The 19,296-nt window shown below is 43.4% G+C and overlaps 1 protein-coding gene across 4 annotated transcripts; it reads left to right on the top strand.

Annotated features, from left to right (window-relative positions):
* Nucleotides 1–435: 435 nt before the first annotated feature.
* On the top strand, nt 436–19,189 carry pkma (pyruvate kinase M1/2a). 4 transcript variants are annotated; one of them, XM_086188656.1, is made up of 11 exons: nt 436–607; nt 8,766–8,950; nt 9,367–9,458; nt 11,735–11,866; nt 11,994–12,180; nt 13,658–13,928; nt 14,138–14,288; nt 14,500–14,652; nt 16,257–16,423; nt 17,512–17,693; nt 17,896–19,189. In XM_086188656.1, the coding sequence occupies exons 1-11, from the start codon at nt 558–560 to the stop codon at nt 18,000–18,002; spliced, it is 1,677 nt and encodes a 558-aa protein (XP_086044782.1). In that variant the 5' UTR covers nt 436–557; the 3' UTR covers nt 18,003–19,189. The 4 variants fall into 4 exon arrangements, with proteins under 4 accessions (XP_086044782.1, XP_086044790.1, XP_086044774.1 ...); XM_086188664.1 differs by lacking the exon at nt 436–607 and adding an exon at nt 2,211–2,449; XM_086188648.1 differs by lacking the exons at nt 436–607; nt 16,257–16,423 and adding exons at nt 5,064–5,200; nt 16,807–16,973.
* The last annotated feature ends 107 nt before the right edge of the window (nt 19,190–19,296 follow it).

Raw genomic sequence — 19,296 nt, 5'->3', positions numbered from 1 at the left:
ACTGTGTGGCTCTGGTCATATAAAATAAGGGGGGGGGGGGTACAGATTGATTTCATGCAATAATTAATCAGCAAAATTATACTCTTTACCATTATAAATGGTACTTTGCTGTGTATATGAGTTTTATTTTTCAATTTGGAGCTTTTCAATTTCATTCATGAATTGTGATGTTTTATTTTGAAGTTCTCAATTCTTCAAAGGAGGAAATTATTCTCAGTGCTAACTGTCCTTATTGATATTCTCAATGAAGAACTTCCTTTGTCTTCGTTTGATTTCAAGGTATTTATTATCGCAGCGATAATATTTTTAGAGGTGTTAGGGCCTCCTATCTGCTTATGCTGGAGATTTATCGGAACGCACTCTCACAGTGTCTTATGGTACCTCGTGGCGCACAGGTTAACCTCCATTAATACTGACTGACAGCCAGGGGATTGGCCAGTGGACAGAGTGACTGGATGGCAGCTCTGTCCTTCACCTGGACAGGTGTGTCAGTCGGTCTGGCTGGATCAAATATAGTCGATCCAGCCAGAGGTGAAGGGGCCTGGTGACACAGCAACATGGGCAGTGGAAGCAGCAGCACCGCTAACACCACCACAGCTGTCAACAGGTGAGCGTAAACTAGGCCACGGGGATTGGGGGGGGGGGGGGGGCTGCACCTATACAACAGAGCGAGTCCAGACAAGTACAGAGTGCTTTGAGAACTCCCTGTACCTTTAGCATTGTCTGACCTTTCCCTTGTTTTTTTGACTTGAGAGCATGTTTGGAAGTTTGTTTTCAGCTTCTTCTGAATGCAAAACAAAACCAAACCAAACAATGTCTTTGCATCATGTGAAACTCAGAATATATTATTGCTGCTGCATATTTTGAACTTTTTGGATGAAACTTATGTGCTTTGGAGGAATTTAGTCACTGTCTGCTGTATCTGTGGCGGAGATTATGAATATATATATTATATTATATATTATTATATTATGAATACAACATGGGAATTGGTCAAACAGAGGATTTTAAACAGTTATCTAGGCTTTACTGCTGAATCTAATAGCAATGAGTATTGTTTGAACATATTTACAGTTCATCTCACTGACCCATTCACATTCACACACAGAGGGCAGAGGCTGCCGTGCAAAGTGCCAGCCAGCACAGCTGTACAGTAGTGAATAGTATACGGTATCTAATTACAAATTTTTTGACTGATAACACAATGGCAGTCTGATTATATGAGAGGGAATGTGAATTTTTACACATTATTCTCATGTTCTGTGAAAAACTCCTAAAACAATGATGTGAGTTTTGTTGGGAATGCGTATCAAGCAAAGCTGCGTCTATAGAATATGATGAGAAGGGAGGCCGTCGCTGCAGATCCACAATGTTTAAAACAAACATTTTTTGGCACAAAATTAACCTTTAACATATATTGTGTCCCTGGGATTTGAAAATTGCAACACACCACAATGCAGTTTCATTTAATTTTGATTAATGGTGCTGCCCTTGTACTCATCACGTGTGTCTACGAGTTGAGTTTCCTTTTTTTTTCAGCCCTGGAAATTACAAGGTGCTGAATTCTATGCTTTTTCCAGAATTGTCATGATGGTCACGGGCACGGATGACTGTGAGTAACAGTAGTTTTAGGGGTTATTTGAATTTAGAGGGTTATTTTGACTTTATTTGACTGAGAGTCATGAAACTAGTGAAATGACTCAGAAAACCTAACAAAACTGTTATGGTTTTTCAACGCTAGATGGAGCCATTGAGTCGAACAAAGAACAACCAGGCGGCACAACTGCTACGTGCATTCTTTTGCCCAGACTCAAAAATGGACGAGCTGTCTCCTGGGGTTATTTACTCTATAAAGTCAGGATTGTCGTTTTGATCCGCTCCAGCACTATGAAGGGCTGCACTGACCTATATTGATGGCTCCCGTAGATTTCATTGATCATGATGGACGCCGGTGATTTGTACATCTGCAGGTTAACGCAGAATACACTAATAACAAGCCAGCGAACGTTTTAATCTGCTAGAAAGCCATTGTTGGGCCAGACTATCGAAATATCTACCAGGAAATTTGCTGCACGCCATCCACGGTCACATGTTTAACGCCGTCAGGCATTCTCGCGTCTTGATTGGCTCTCTACTTTGCCAAGCTGCCCGTGTCCATCTGCATATCCTTCCGCGCTTGTGTGCCCGTTGTCTTACTACCATTTCCTGACTGTAGCAAAGTTGTGTAGATATCAAGATAGCGACTGAGAAGCCCGAATAGTGCTGCGGTTTATGTAAATGTATGAACAGGACTTCCATCTTGGTATCTCTACGTCATCCACCTCGGACGGATACATCTCAGCATCCCTACAAAGTAGTCCCGTGGAGTGAGTGACTAGAGATCACCTTGAGCTGCTGCGTTCAGTTCCGCTACAGAAACATCAGTTCAAGGGGTTGCCAGCAAGAGAAGGTGGGTAAGCAGATGATATAAAACCGCGTGGATTGGTAGTTTATGTAAAGAAGAAACTACATGTTAGTTACTGGAAAATACGTGTTGTCCTATTTGTTTGACTTTCATTTTTGCAGTATCTTGCGTGTTGGTAAGTCGGGGGATGTTTGATGCGCCCCCATTAATATGTTACATTCGTAACTAAATCAACCGTGTGCAGGCCACACTTGTGATACACGTCTAAGACATTTATATTGTTTAATTCCACCGAACTTGAGCTACCATCTCTCAACAGCGTTTTAATGTGGAAAAAATGCAGTAAAAAGACTGAGTGAGTTTTTCTGGGAAGTATGTCTGCTATTTGTTAAGAGCAGCTGCCAACGTGTCGTATAACCTTTATACTGGATGGACATTTACCGCAATAAAAAAACGATGAGTTTCAGTGCGATGCGCGGTGTGAGGAATCGCTTCCTGTTGCCTCTCGAGGTGGGTGTGGACCCGCCGTTTTCTCGGCCTCTCATTGGCCGCCCTCCTTGATGCCTGTAGTTCAGGAAAATGTGACGCAGTGAGAAGAACGTGACTTGTAGCACATCGCCTGCAGGGCTTTAGCTGTATAACACCATTTACAGTAGATATGAATTAACCCTGAACCCTCGACATCTTTGAATTGTTAACGGTGCTGTGTAACCGCCGTAGCGTCAGGCGATGCATTCATGACCGTGTTTTTTTCCCCCCCTCAAGTCGTCTACCTGTCCGGTCAAATTTTGCACGTAACGTAACGTAAGTAATTGAATAGGTTGATTAGATATGTCGAAAGAAATAACGACCCTGTGTAAATGGAGCTGGTGTGAAATGTGGAGACTAGCTTCACGTCCTCACTGCAGCAAACCACTGCAGTGGTGAAAAGGCCATGTTGACACTGGATACACTGGAGGGAGGTGTGTCTGCACTGTCTGGGCTGAATGTGGGTATCGTTCAGCCTCTCCTCTAACAGCCTGTGAATAGTCCCATTCTTGGTGTTTCATAACTTATTTTCCAGCCTGAAAATAAGATTAATTGTCCAAAGTGAGGCTGTATATATATATATATATATATATATATATATATATAATAAATTAAATCCTGTATTTCCTTTATCAGGGGCTGCACGGTGTGCAGTGGTCTGCACTGTGGCCTCACAGCAAGAAGGTTCTGGGTTCGAGTCCTAGCTCGGCCACGGGATCTCTCTGTGTGGAGTTTGCATGTTCTCCCCGTGTCTGCGTGGGTTCTCTCCGGGTACTCCGGCTTCCTCCCACAGTCCAAAGACATGCAATTGGGGACTAGGCTGATTGAAAACTCTAAATTGACCGTAGGTATGAATGTGAGTGTGAATGGTTGTTCGTCTCTCTATGTTGGCCCTGCGATGGACTGGCGACCTGTCCAGGGTGAACCCCGCCTCTCGCCCGTTGACGCTGGGATAGGCTCCAGCCCCCCCCGCGACCCTTAATGTGTAGGAATAAGCGGAAGATGACGATGGATGGATGGATGGATGGATGGATTTCCTTTATCAGATGAACTACTACCACGTGCTTGAAGACAAGAGATTGTTAGGTGAAGGAATCTGTGCTCGTGGAGAGTCCTTGATCTCCTCCCAGGCTGAGGGCCCTGATGACTGTCTCTTTCCCAGGAGACCATCAAGGGCATAATGTCAAGTGACACAGCATTTTATACACGTGACTTCCTGTTACATCGCGTGGGGGTAAGGTCGGGATTAGGCTATATTGAACAAATATTTCATTTGGAAAATTACAAAAAGAAATCAGATTACACAGTATGTTGACTTATGTGATTAATGTTGGTTTTCTTTCCTCTAACTCACTGATATTTTAGCTACTTTGGCAGGAAATACACATTATCTGTGTTTAATTCCTGTGAAATGTCCAAAAAAATAGTGGGGTTGCCAAATCGCAGCTGGCGTAGCGGCAGTTTTTTTTGGGGGGGGGGTGTAGTGTTTTGGTCTGTGTGCTGGTGTGTACAGTAGTGTAGCAAAGCCAAGGGTGAGTGCTGCAGTCGAGGCGTTTCACAGCTGGCGCTGGTCTCATGCACTTCTCCATTCAGCCGACTAATGCTGACTAATCCCACAGTAAAACGTGACCTGGATGGTTACCAATTTTTGAGGATGTGTTTTCTTTCTGCAAACACAACAATAAATAACATAGGTACTGTAATATGTCGAGGTTGAACGCTTCTCTATTTATTTTAGTTTTTTATCACATTTTTTGCATATGCACACCATTCTGGATCTGTCATGAACTTAAATCCTTGCACTACTACATCTCAGGTGTGTATCAGACTCCTCTGGTCTGCATAGTAAAAGTAGTATTGTACATCCTGAGTATTAGATTTCTGCCAACAGAGTCTGTATGCTGTGTGTTATTATTAGCCAAGGCTGTTTTTAGGTCTGGGGTGTTGGATGACCCCGGCTAGTGGTAAAACATTGTTGTGTTGTGGCTGAGGTCTCATGTACGTCCACTGTATTAAGTCATGGAGATCGCTTGGTCACTACCGGCCGTCTCTATGCCCTTCATCATCATTGAAGGGATTTACTCTTGAGCTCCTGAGAGTGTTGTTCGTATGCACCCGTACTTCAGTGGTCACTTCCTCTCGGGCCGCTGTTGCTGGGTGTAATTTTCTTGCTGGCGCCAGTGGCTACAACACACTGGGGTTCTTAAGGCGATCCGTGGGAGTGACGTGCCTGTTTGTCCCCAGGAGGAGCAGGAAGATCTACTGGGGGTATGTAGCGCAACGTGCTAATGGAGCCTTGTGGTAGACACAATGTAGTTGTCTCTGTGTGAGCCATCATGGATTAGCCTGGCGCTGCATCATAGCCATAGCAGATGATAGTCCATGTCATGTCACTCTGACAGCAATGCTGCTTGTGATTGCACAGGGCTATTGAGATAAGGCACTTGTTTAGAATGATAGGAAGTAGTAGTGACTAAGAGTATGCCACAAAGGTGAATGTGTTAGAAGGGATTGGAGGGGATTATTAGCAGCCAGCTCTAAAGTTAGCCTTGCATCTGTGTCAGGGTTACTATGGCTGCTGTTGGCCTGTGGTGGCGGCTGTTCACTGGCTGTCTTGGGGTCAGACATGTGATTCACATCTCCAAGTTGAGCCACTATGATCATGTAATTATTTTTTCTTATTTCCGTAAGAACTAGAGGCTGCCAGAACAATACCACACCCAAGGATACAGTCAATGGCAGTGAGTCCATTCAGCCATATCAGAGTCAAGTTATAACTTGAGTGCTCATTAAATCAGATTCCTTCCTCATGGCTGACAGGTAAATGAAGTGAAGTTCATGTGAATGCTCATATAGATACTGAAAATGTGCTGTGGCTAACAGGCTGAACGTAAACTGACTCATGGGTAAATCCCAGTTTGTTACATGGAAATATGAGGTGTGTGGCTTCAAAAACTCTTTATTTCCTTATGTCATTTCCTGTCAGGTGCATTCATAATGAACTGAAGTACTTTATGAATAAACCATCAGTTTCATCTTCACTATTGCTTCTTACCGTTTGATAGTTGCGCTGCGCTGCGTTGAGTGGAATCACAGGGACTTTCCCTTTTAGGGAAGGTGTCAATACTGTTTCATCTGATTTCCCCTCAAAAAAGAACCAAAAAAACGTGGAGCATTGCAACTCTTATTGTTGCAATATCTGTGAATAGGAAACCAGTGGAGAAATGTGTCCTGTCATACATCTCAGTCACACTTCAAGTAACTTTCACCTGGAAGTATTTTTTTGTTTTGTTTTGTTTTAATTTATTTTAGATTTTAGTGTCAGTTTGTTATCAGGTGTTATTCAAATCTTGAATTTATCTTAAATTTCCTAAAATATTTTGTTTGGAAATTTTTGCATACGTTGTTCTTGTTTTTTGTTTTTTTTTTCTCACAGCAATCCCCCCCCTCCCCCCCAAATGTTTACGATTTTAAATTACAAGTCAATTAAAATGGGAATTTATATAGAAAACAAACAGAAAAACCTGCACTCATTGCCAGTGTCTCAGGCTTTCTCTCTCCTGCATTATGCAGCTGCTCCCCGTGGTTCAGCCCACTCCGATGTCTGCCTCTACCCCTCTCATGGTTGTGTGTTGCAGCAGTGGGATGTGACTGTGCTCACGTACCGCTCTGCCCCATTGACTGAAATGTTACATCAGCGGCTCTGGTTGAGGAAGCTTAGAAACCCCTACCATGAAGCATTTGTAGTTAGATGTGGTGAGTCAGAGCTACTCAGACCACTGGTGCTGCTGTGATGAATGCACTAGATTTTCCACCACGAGACCAACCATCATAGGCCACGATGAAAATTCCTTTGGTTGAAATCACACCATAGTTGTAGCCATGGAAAAATCACCTTTCACAGTTTCAACTTCCTGTGGAGAGTACATCTGTAGCCAGTGTAGCCTCTAATTGCTCTTTCAGGTTTATGTACTCTTTCAAATTATTCTTGTCCTCTGATGAATGTAAAATTCTTCTAATTATCTTCATATTCTTTCGAAAGGTTTACACTTTTAGATTTTAGATTTTCGATGTCCATCTGCATGCACATATTGCTGCTCATTTTCAGATGGACTGCCCAGTCATTGCCAGTCATTTTAGGTTCGTCTTAGAAATGATGTCTGGAGTTTTCCTCAAAGGGGCACCAAGCCTTAGACCAGCTTTTAGCAAAGAAGCAACCAGTAAGAAGGTTCCTGGACGAGTCATCACTGTAGAATTTCAACAGAGGAACTCCATTTCCACACTTGGTGGTTTCCACTGGTAACTGGTAAAGATGAGGGAGCTCCATATTTGACTAAAACATGCTACAGATATTCACCTGCCGAGCAAGTAGTGGTGGTGGAAGGGTGGGCCTCCAGCCCTTTTATTTTTTTTAAAATGTGCAACATAGAGCATTTTGACATCATGAATGTAACTTCTGGACCTTGTTTTAATGGAAAAAAAAAAACTGGCAACAGATGCACAACATTGGACCATTTGCCAAGGTCTGCTAACCAATGCGGATACTATGTGTCTGCCTACTTTTCTGGAAATAATTTTGGTTGCAGACGTACCCTTCTTTAAAATTGCAAGATAAAATATATTATTGTAATTACGTGGACCTCTGGAAAAAATCCAGTCTCGTTTTCAGTAATACAACATTTATTAATGTAAGAGTCATTTGACTGAGATGGTTTATGAGTGGGCAGACTTTTGCACTTTCAGAGTGCACTTGTAGTTTCTAAAGTAATTGAGTAAAGTGAATCATCAGCTGTTAGAATTGAATTTCTCTCACAAGCCTGATGTTTGGAGCGTTGTTTGTGTCTCAGTGAGCCGAGGTGTCTGCAGGAGTGTAGTTATGCAACTGCAGGGACCAGAGCCAACGGCTGGAGCAGCAAAGCTCCACCTGCTCAAATACACCCACCTTTACAGCTGTCTGTTGAAATGTGACTCCACGTCTCGTCACGATCATTGGATATAACACTTCTTGTATGTTTGTTTGTCATTGAGGAAATCTGGACAGTTGCTGCGGTGCAGATGGGCATGGTGATGGTTGTTGCCATGGGTGACTCAGGGGGGAGTGGTTGGGGAAGAACAGAGTGTACCAAATGGTACCAGCTCAGGAAGCCATATTATTCTAAAGTCAGGATGTAAGATGGAGCCATCATCGTGTAAATGTGTCACGCTATGGTGAAGTACTTCGGATCAACGTTTGTTGAAATATGAACCATTGGCCTCTTTGTTGTTACTAGCATACATTCCACTGTATAATCTGTTGATTATGTAACCATGTGTGAGAGCCAGATAATAATACACACTAAAACAGTCTTGTGCAAACACGAGTGACACAGAATTCCAGTGCCAGTATTTCACAAACCTAGTCATAAAGAATTGTTGAGCGGGATGGCGTAAAAAAGATTTAATTTTCTACTCTGCATCAATTTTGGTTCCTAACTACTAACGGAAGACAAAAAAATTATTCAGATTTCAGCTCAATAATGTAATGTCCCACCACCCTCAGGGCATTGAATTGATGTGCGTGGATGAACAATTTATGGGCCCTGATTGCTCAGTTCACACTTTGCTTTTGGAAAGGCACTTGTAGAACCGCTTGACAAGTCATTGCTGCTACTTGTGTGTGTTGAGAAGCATTTTCAGTGTGATAATGAGAGGTTTTTTAAAATCCAGTGGACAGCTCAAAAGATGCTTGCATGAATGCAAAACATGACACTGATTGTCAATTTTGATTTGTGTGTTAGAAAAGTTCCAGAAACAAGTTCAACAAGAATAACAAGCTTCACCACTCTTCCTGCAGGACCTCGCCAGTTGCACCAGTGATTGCCATGCCTCAGCTTAAGTCTCTAGACATGGGCTCCGCCTTCATCCAGACGCAGCAGCTCAACGCTGCCATGGCCGACACGTTCCTGGAACACATGTGCCTGCTGGACATTGACTCTGAACCCACCACCGCCCGTAACACTGGCATCATCTGCACCATTGGTTGGTCAACACAGCTGCTCTACACAACCACGTACATATTTAAACCCAAATTAAATGGCTTCCATAATCTGTGTGTGGGGGCATTACACTACCCCACAGCATTTTTGAGTTTAACAAAGAAACAAAAAAGCACCTTTACAGTTGGTGTCTGTAACATGACATTTCTGGGGTTGCCACTGATTTTTAGAGGGGTTCTTAAACTAAAATGATCAGTTATTTTGCTTCCTTCTTATGTCACACTTGTTAATCAGTTATTCATCCCTCTCTGGGAACAAGGCAGCGTAAGTGGGATGCTTAAGGGAGACGAGTCAATCCGTTTTATCCACTGTTAACTTTTACGGTCTAGTTATAGGCAAAGTAAATAAGTGTTTTAAACCATATGATAAGTCTCATCCCACTTCCATACCCATCTACAGGGCCCGCCTCTCGATCTGTGGATACTCTGAAGGAGATGATCAAGTCTGGAATGAACATTGCTCGCTTGAACTTCTCCCATGGCACACACGAGGTGAGTCTTATCACCCCGTATCCACTGTGTCAATGAAGAGGGCAGGCACAGCTCGCCAAACTGTCGTGTCACGTTCAAACTGTGCTGATAATTTACATTAGACAAGGCTCTGTGCCTTATCACCGAACGGAGTTGTTTGGCATGCATTTATTTCAGCAATATTTGCCCTGCCTTTTCTAGCAGTGTTGGTCACTCTGAAAAATCAACAATGGTGAAAGCTGGTTAACAATGCTGACAGTGGGGAAAGCTCACAAATCACGATGAAGGGAAGTCAGGTCGGAGCGTTCAGCTCTAAGACGAGACTGGCAGTGTGAATAGAAGCAAATTCAGCTATAAAACTTAAAACTTGTACTGTCTTTGGTGTCAGTTCGACCCTTTTCTTTTTAGGGAATTGGCTGTGGAAAAGGGGACAAAAACACGGCGCAATAAACACTTAGCTATTATGATGAACGAACACACCCAGAAAGTGAGGGCCAAGGGAGAGAGAGCTTGTCTGCCTGCTGCTGTGAGCTTGTGTAATTCAATCAGGAAGTCAGTCAAGGTGAACTGAACCTTCCCTATGACATAAAACTCTGCTCCTAAAGCTCCTGCATGAGATGTCGGAGAATCTTGTCTTCAAGGTGATCTTATTTGTCAACACAGGGATCCAGTCTTATCTAGAATCAGTGCCAATTCTTTTAATTTCCATAGTGTCCATACATACCATTTGACAGTTTAGTATATTTGTAGACTGAAGATCCACAAGGTGGTCATATACCTGAGCTTGCTGGCTAGTTGCACTATAAATACATCAATGGTGGCGTCCTGCCCTTCCTTTATCTCCTCAACAGGCAGCGCTCCCAGATTCGATGTGTGTACACAAACAAAGTCAATTCACCCTTTCACCAAAGTAGGAATCAGGAAGCTTTAAAATGTTCCTTACCTTAAAGCAGTATGAACAATATTTAAAGAGGCGGCATTTGCACCAACGTAGCTCAACTTTTAACTGCACTAGAAGTTCATGAACCCGTCTCTTAACTCACCATGCAGCATTTGTCCTAAAACACCACACTGTATCGCATGCCCCCCCCCCCCGCCCCCTACAGAACTGTTGAAACATACTAGAGGACAGCGTCAGTATTTCACTCAAGCTAATCTTTGACTTCAAAACCCTAAAGGTTCAGTTCTAGAATCTGGACTAAATTTCCCGTTTTTACAGTATTGAGCATGCTGCCACTTACGTAAATGTCTTGAATTGGCCAGTGGAGAAGTGCGTTGTAGCTCAGCATGTCGTCGCTGTGAAAGTCAGCCAACGTGATTACCTCCCACTTAAGTTATTACTGAAAGCTCCAGGAACCCAGGAGAAGCCACGTGTTGTTGATGACTGTCTTCAAAGTCACAACCACTGTGATACGTGGTAATTAGTGCAAGTGATACAGCAATCACGTAACCATGCCTCATGGAATCCCTGAAATCACTTGTTCCAACTTTCTCCTCGCAAGTCGGTCAGGGATTGTTTTTCTGATCTGGGTAGAAACACAGACAAGAAGATCTTCAGTATAGCAGAGAACATGAGCTAAAGGTTTAATGGTCTGCGTGTAGAGCTTCCTTTTCCAGAATGCTTCTTTCAGATTACTCAAATTTATTGTGTACATCGTTCTCTATTAACTTACAGAAACCTCACAAGTCTCACCTGACTTGCTCATAAATTTACTGCTGTGGTTTTAGGTGTGTTTGTCTCATAAAAGTAAGGCGTGCTCAACAACATACCTTTATGATGCCAATTGTTCTTGACGCTGCTTGATCTGGTTAATTACTGTCAATGGTTGTATGGTGAAAAGTCTCTTTTAAACAAGGATCTTGGAGACTCCAGCAAAATGATCTATCTTCACTGAGAGGCTCAGAGCGATGACACATTTTTATTTTTATTTTAATGTAAAAGTATAATTTTTGAGCGAAATGTCGTGATACCGGACTAGAACTGCTAGCTGTTATCTTCAGAACATGTTCTCATACTCCTAAGTGAGACCTGACTTGTCAGGTCAGTGAGAAGAATTCAAGGATACTTTCAGTATGAGTCGCATTTATGACACATGCTTATAATCTTACAATGTCCATGGCCTGGTTTCTAACTTGTATCCAAATAATAGATGTCTTCAACTGACAAATTGCTATGTCTTGTCACTTAAAGACACACGAGCAAGAGATCAGATTAAGAGATGAAATCAAAAGTTTCACCAAGATGTCTGTAATTGTGTGGTTTTGACTGTATGATGCAATCCACTTTCTCTCTGTAGTACCACGCACAGACCATCAAGAATGTGCGTGAGGCTTGTGAGAGCTTCGAGCCTGGCAGCATCCAGTACAGACCCATCGGTATCGCCCTGGACACCAAGGGCCCAGAGATCCGGACCGGCCTCATCCAGGGAGTAAGCTCAATACTTCTCTTCTCTATCCTTACTTAAGTCTAAATTTTCTGTGTTGTTCATTGTCAGCAATTTAACATGAAAACAAGTCAAAAAGAGAGTAATTAGATGTTTGTCAATGATTTGACAGAGTGGCACCGCTGAGGTGGAGCTGAAGAAGGGCGACACGATCAAGATTACCCTGGATGATTCTTACCAGGACAACTGCAGCGACGAGATCCTGTGGCTGGACTACAAGAACATCACCAGAGTCGTAGAACCTGGCAGCAAGATCTACATCGATGACGGCCTCATATCCCTCCAGGTCAAGGAGATCGGTGAGTGGAGCTGGGGCACTACAGACTGTTTCAGTGTGACTGAAGATCAGCGATCACACTACTCAGTTTCAACCCACTTCCGATACAACTCTGACACTAAAAAATGTTTTGATATGGATTGGATATCAGCATCGGGTGCCGGTACTGAGATTCACTCAAAATGATGGTGCCAATCCACTAACTGATAATTGGAATACATTTATATTTAATGCATCCATTAATAAATATATATTTTAATGTTATTGATAGGAAGTGCTGTTTGATTTCCTACAGCCTCATGACTTCAACATAATAACAACAACACTGATAATATTAAAGTAGTAGTATTGCCAGATCAAGGTCAAGGTGAACATTGTATCTCTGGCTAAGAGTGTCAACATCGGTCCATGTTTACCCTCTCCATGTTGTGTGTGCTGGTTAGTCTCTCCTTAAATGTGCGGTTGGACACTGCTGAGACAAGGTCTTGTAGGAGGCTTCACGTCATCCAGCTGACCTGAGACTGCTGAGGTGTTGGGCTGACAGCATTCTCAACACCCCTCCTGCCCCGTTGGCAAATTGGTCTAAAATGCCCTGAGTTGCCCCCAAGATCTCTCCCTTAATAATCCTCTCAAATGTCTTCATAATGAGAGAGTTTAGAGCAACAGCCTGGAAATCATTAAAGGATTTTGGTGTTTTCCTGGAGAGACTTTGTGAAGATGGAAAAAAATGCCAGCCAGCTGCTCTGCACAGTTCTGCAGAAGACTGGCGCCCATCTTGTCAGGACCAGGATTTTTCCTCTCTTTAACCCCTCAAAACTTTTAAAACTGTGTCTCTGTATTTCTCTTTGTGCTGGAGGAGCATTTCTGTCTGTAGACAGCTTTTTGTGAAACTCATGAGTGTGAAAACGGTTTAAAAAAAAAACATGTCAAAATCATCAGCAAGCTCAATTATTGTCGCTTGAAAAGTTGAATAAAAAGTAAAGGCTGGGTTGTCTCCTTTGGCTCTTGCTAAAAATGTTGCACCATGCATTTTCGAAGCATAAATTTGGCTCCGTAACGCATTTGTTGAGGCATCTCCATCGACTGGGTTCATTTATAAAATTCATTTGATATTTTACCTACTTTTTATATTTGCCTGTATGGAAATAAAATGAGGGGGAAATCTTTTAATATGTGATTATTCTGTGTAGTGCAACAGGCATCCTGCATGTAATCATGGCAAAGAGGAAGAGGAGGATGCTGTCAGGTGGAACAATGAAACAGGAAATGTTCATTGAATAGTGTCAGCAATTCCAGCACCTTCCTCAAGGGAGGACCATGACACTGCAAAAATGTCAATGTTGGCAAGAATTACCAGAGACGCTTAGGCAACCCAACTGGTTACATTTGCCAAGTTTTATTCTCCAGTAAGCAGCTGCAGTAATGATGATTATGAATGAAAATGGCAAAGATCTATGACTTGTGACCGACTATTCTTTAATATTTTCATGCTTCTCCAGGCTCTGATTTCCTCATGTGTGAGATTGAGAATGGTGGAACTCTGGGCAGTAAGAAGGGTGTGAACCTTCCTGGTGCTGCTGTCGACCTGCCTGCTGTTTCTGAAAAAGACGTCCAAGACCTGACGTTTGGCGTGGAGCAGGGAGTCGACATGGTCTTCGCCTCCTTCATCCGTAAAGCAGCCGATGTGCACGCTGTCAGAGCAGTGCTGGGAGAGAAGGGCAAGGACATCAAGATCATCAGCAAGCTTGAGAACCATGAGGGTGTACGCAGGTGTGTGTTCGTTTCCGAATGTGTGGGGTTGGGATGCTGTCATACTGCAATTTATTATATTGTTGTGGCTTAGCAACAAGGCCAGATGAAAAATGAGCCCCAATAATCATAATTTAAAACACAAACCCTCCAAAAACACACACATCCAATGGCAAATGATAGTCATACTTTGTCATATCAGAGTTTGTTATCTTCTCTCTGTTCTGCAGATTTGATGAGATCATGGAGGCCAGTGATGGCATCATGGTTGCCCGTGGTGACCTGGGTATTGAGATCCCCACAGAGAAGGTCTTCCTAGCCCAGAAAATGATGATCGGGCGCTGCAACAGAGCTGGCAAGCCCATCACGTGCGCTACTCAGGTCAGAAAACAGAAAAAGAGACTATATTTTCAAGGTTTTATTCCTCCCAAGTTGGTCAAAGACTAGCTGAGTTACTTCATAAATGTGGGAAGCTGTTTGAAGATGTTGCGCTATGATGCTATTACTTTGGGGCTACTTTTCCACCCTCCATGCTGATATGTTGAGATGTGTTCCTGTTGTCCTCTAATCCTCTCATATTATGGTCACTCAGATGTTGGAGAGCATGATCAAGAAGCCCAGACCCACGCGTGCTGAGGGCAGTGACGTAGCCAACGCCGTGCTGGATGGAGCTGACTGCATCATGCTGAGTGGAGAGACCGCCAAGGGAGACTACCCCCTGGAGGCTGTACGCACCCAGCACATGGTGAGTCCCGTATATTAAAATCACCATCAGAACCATGAAGGGACTTGGATCTATAAGCAGAGAACAGATTGGTTTAATTACAAATTTAAAACTCATTTAATGAATAAATACTTCTATAAGGTCTTGCATGATTTGTCCTTTACAAACTTGGATTATTAGGAATCAGATTTCAGTAGCTACTGTGAACTAATGCTTTTTGCCTCCTGATGTGTGTTCGCGGGCTACTTTTCATTCAATTGCTCAGTGACGCAGCATCTTTTCTTTCACTTTGCCAACTGGAAGGTCTAATCGTATAGTTCACCTTTCCCATTTTTTTCCATCCGCTTAATTGAGGTATTCACTGGGGATTCGGTTTATTTATAGACAAATAAATAAATCACTGTAAAACAAAAATAAAAAATTGTATCAATCACAGCTAAAAGTCTTGGCGGCTGCAAAGTGCTTCCTGGATGTTGATTCTGGGTATTTTCAGTGGCTGGACTCATTTTAATTTTCCAGAATTGTGCTCATGCAATCAACACTATACAATAAATTGTGTTGCCTTAGTTTCCTAACATGCCGAGTCCAACCAAACTGAATTGAACTCACGCATCAATCACTTTCACAGTGGCTGCTCCTCGGCACCATTTCTGGATCTGCTAGTATCCACAGTCTGCCTGATTCTATTAACCAGAGTTCACAGTGCACGTGTAACCTTCCCTGACGGGGAACCCTTCTCCTGTTCTTGAATAACAGTACAACTGGTGACGAGGGGACATGAAGTACTGCTAAAAAAATGCTGAAAGTTTTAGGTTGCATCCTTATTGTACACGAGGATGGGGTTTCTAGTCAGGGACAGACACTTGAGATCTCAGTCTTGTTCTGTATTTTGTAGGGATTTCATCTAGATAAATCCGATGACTTGGATGGATATTGCAGCTAAGGTGTCCTGCCCATTGATCAGGTCCTCCGCTGCTGTCGGCTTCACTCTGTTTTTGCACTGCGACACAGATGCAGCAGTGACTCAGCAGTCCTGCGAGAGTCTCTGCCTTTCAGCTTGCATTGCATGTGGCGCGTCACAACCTGAAGCTAATTTCTGTTAACCTGAAAACATTGAGAGGATTAGTAATCCAGTGGAGTACATTTCAAACTTTTCCACGGGCAGCTGTTGTGTCCTCATTTCTCTTTCTAACTCTTGTTCATTTCTCCCTTATTATTTCTGCTTTTCTTCACTTTTCTGTGCAGTCGTGTTATTTTTAACTCCTCTGTGTAACTCTCACTTGTGCAAAACTTTTGAATTCTCAGATTTAATTAAAGATTCAACAGGCCATTTTACAAGTAGCTGCAGGTGCATTAACTCTAGATTAACATGACTTTTAATTGTTTCATGTAAATGGTTTCAAATTTTGAATCTTGAATATTTTAACTAAAGTATCCCACCCTGTCTCCTCCCCTCCCATTACTTATCCTCTTCCATCCCTTTCCATCTTTTCCTTCTTTTTTTCTTCAACATTTACTTTGTTCCTGTCCTCTCCCCTCCTTTCCCGTATTTTTCCTCTTTCCATCTGCGTGTGCCTGGTGTGGGAATGCCGCTGCTTGATGCATCTTCCCCTCACTTGTGCCAGATTGCCCGTGAAGCCGAGGCAGCCATGTTCCATCGGCAGGTGTTTGAGGACCTGCGTCGCTCCACGCCACACTGCAAAGACCCCGCTGAGGCCATTGCAATCGGCGCCGTAGAGGCCTCCTTTAAGAGCTTAGCCTCTGCAATCATTGTGCTCACGGGCTCTGGAAGGTAGGCAGGCTGTCCGGTCCTCGCGGGTTGAGGACGCTGATGTCGCAGCTCATGTGTCTGAGAGGAAGAGTAGGGCCAGACAGGGACTTGTGGAGCAGACAACTGGGAGACCCTGGAAAACACTTAAGCTGAACTACTGGTTGGTTTTTAGCATTGGAACAGTTTTTAGAAGGTAAACACTTCACACGTGAACCCAGGAATCATCCCTGTTGACTCACGTTTTGGCCTCTTCGTTGTCTTAACCCAACCGCTAAACTTAACCTTGAGAGTAATTAAGTGTTTTCTAGTCATTCCCAGTGGTCTGTGCAGTTGTGCTTGTGTGCGTGTGTGTGTTTAAAAAGTAACCCCCCCCCCCCCTTCCCGAATGGTTCTCTGGGGCTCAGATAGCACGAGAGGCCGAGGCAGCCACCTTCCACAGGCAGCTGTTCGAGGAGCTGAGGAGACACACCCAGCTGACCAGGGACCCCTCTGAGGCTTTGGCTGTGGGAGCCGTTGAGTCTTCCTTCAAATGCTGTGCTAGTGCCATCATTATTCTCACCAAGACTGGGAGGTAAGAAAGAAGCATAGAAGTGACGTGGTCCGGCTCCCCATGGTAAGCTCTCACTACATCTCCCTCCAGCACCAGGTGCAGTCTCCTTAGGTTGGGTGTGTTGGATGCATGTGTGTGTGTGAGGTGCACTGTTACACAGGGTGGGTGGAGCTGACCACACTAGACATCTCCAGACTGTGTAGGTGTTTACAGACCAGGCTTTGCCTCCCTGAATATCTTCGTATTCCCTTGAATACTTACAACTTTTTTTTTTTTAACTTCTAATGACTGCTTTTTGATGAAGGTATTGCTTATGTGCTAGAGTGAAGATTGTTTTTTAATGATCCTTTTTAATTTTTTTAATTGATACCACCCCCTCCCAAACAAAACTGAGCCCAAAGAGCAACTGTCAGCAGTCAGTGTTTTGTTTTCCTCCTCTAGACCTCAACTCATCCCCTCATTTTATCAGTGTTTTGAGTCGACGAGGACTAAATGATTCAGTCGAAGACTCAAAATGTGAATAATATAGTATTGAATACTCTGTACCCTCTCCATGCAGGTCTGCCCACCTGGTCTCCAGGTACAGGCCCCGTGCCCCCATCATCGCCGTGACCCGTAACGCCCAGACAGCTCGCCAAGCTCACCTGTACCGTGGCATCTTCCCTGTCCTCTACACCAAACCTTCCAACGATGTGTGGGCTGAGGACGTCGACATGCGTGTTAACTTCGCCATGGATATGGGTAAAGCTTCACATCTTTGTCTTTTGTCATGTAATTGATGGCTTTAAGTGAAGAGAAACATTTATTCTGTTATCACACTGCTATGAATAGAAAAGTGCTGTAAAACAGCACAAGGAGCTGAAAAAGGCAAATATCATTCAGGAACCGGCATTGAAGCCAGGGCTCACTGTAAGTGTGTCATGGTGCTCTGGTTATTTTTCAGGTAAGGCCAGAGGCTTCTTCAAGAAGGGAGATGTTGTCATCGTCTTGACCGGCTGGCGTCCCGGCTCCGGTTACACCAACACCATGCGTGTGGTCCTGGTGGCCTGAACAGCCAACTTGGCCGCTCTGCTTTCTCATCTATCTTTCATAGTTTTCAACTCCACACTCCATCTCCTCTCACAGCCCTTCTCCTCCAACTCCAGGGCTCACAGATTCAACCCTTGAAACCTTTTAGCTTGTAGGCAATCTTACAAGATAAACCACCAGACTCTAGACATGAGCCTCTCTAGGTGGGATTGAGAGGCTTGATCTGTGCAATTCCACTTCCTTTGTCCATTCCTTTCACATTGATTCCCACAATCAAACCAGTCTTCAGGGCCTCAGATTAAAACACCCTGAACAGAAACTGCTGTATTTATTCACTCACACATGGGTATTCTTTAATGTTGAACCAGTAGGAGTGAATGCGTCCTTGTCTGCGTCATAGCAGCTCAGGTGGGGTCGGTGGTGTAGCAGGCTGGTTGTAACTGAGCACCTCTGAGTACTGTAACAGTTTACTAATCAGACTCCTGCCGATTAAATGAACAAAGTAGTGGCATCCTTCATTAAGGGCTCGCCCACACACCCGCACCATGGATCATCAGCTGCACCACACCACCTAAAGAGATCGCGCTGTCAGTGTGAAGTGTCCTCTTCTAAAGCCAGCTTTCACCGCTTTTACATACAGTATATCTCAGTGTTGCACTCCTTATCTACTCCAATGTTACAGTCTGTATTATACTTGACTATTGTGAATGGTGACGTTTTTGGTTTGGGACATCCAAGACAACTTATATTTTGTCTAACTGTAGAGAAACATTATTTTTGGATGTCAGTTTTGGAAGAGTCAGAGCCAGTTACTGTGTGTCAGATGTTTCATACAGCCTTCACTTTTATTTACATTTGGATCATATCTAAGTTGGCACTTAAAAACAATGTATGTTTCATTAAAGTTGACTGATTATGAATGAGCACTTTTAGGGTTGTTTTTTTCCCCCACAGGGGTCTGGCTTTGGGATAAAGCCCCGCCCCTTTCAGCCCCAGAGGGTAAGGGGGTTCAATCCCAAGGCTTGCTTATCTGTCTCCTATGTCGGTGACCCACTGTAGGTGTATTTATGTCTCTAACATGCTTTTGATTGTTACGCTAGAGTTTAAATTAAGAACTAAGTACATGTAAAGTGGTTTTATGTTTAGCTGGTGTACTGAGCTGTCTTAAAAGACTGGATTTCCATCAATAAAAGATGTACCTATCTTAACTGTTGCAAATGCTTATTTTGAAAATAAAATTGTTGTGGACTGCTGCAAATAATTGAGAGATTCAAGCGAAACATTCTAGAAAGACTTTTCTCTATCACAGGTTTTA

This window comes from Aulostomus chinensis, chromosome 2 (genome assembly GCF_037954235.1).
Source record: "Aulostomus chinensis isolate RoL2024-O1b breed Wild chromosome 2, RoL_Achi_v1.0, whole genome shotgun sequence".
In the NCBI taxonomy this organism is placed as follows: domain Eukaryota; kingdom Metazoa; phylum Chordata; class Actinopteri; order Syngnathiformes; family Aulostomidae; genus Aulostomus; species Aulostomus chinensis.
Note: the sequence above shows the minus strand (reverse complement) of the source record. Positions and strands in the feature narration are given on the sequence as shown.

Bases quoted from the DNA above. Each gene is read 5' to 3' on its own strand.
- pkma (XM_086188656.1), top strand. From the start codon at position 558: ATGGGCAGTGGAAGCAGCAGCACCGCTAACACCACCACAGCTGTCAAC. The intron at 8,951-9,366 runs GTTGGTCAACAC...ACCCATCTACAG, and splicing joins TGGCATCATCTGCACCATTG to GGCCCGCCTCTCGATCTGTG. The intron at 17,694-17,895 runs GTAAAGCTTCAC...GTTATTTTTCAG, and splicing joins TAACTTCGCCATGGATATGG to GTAAGGCCAGAGGCTTCTTC.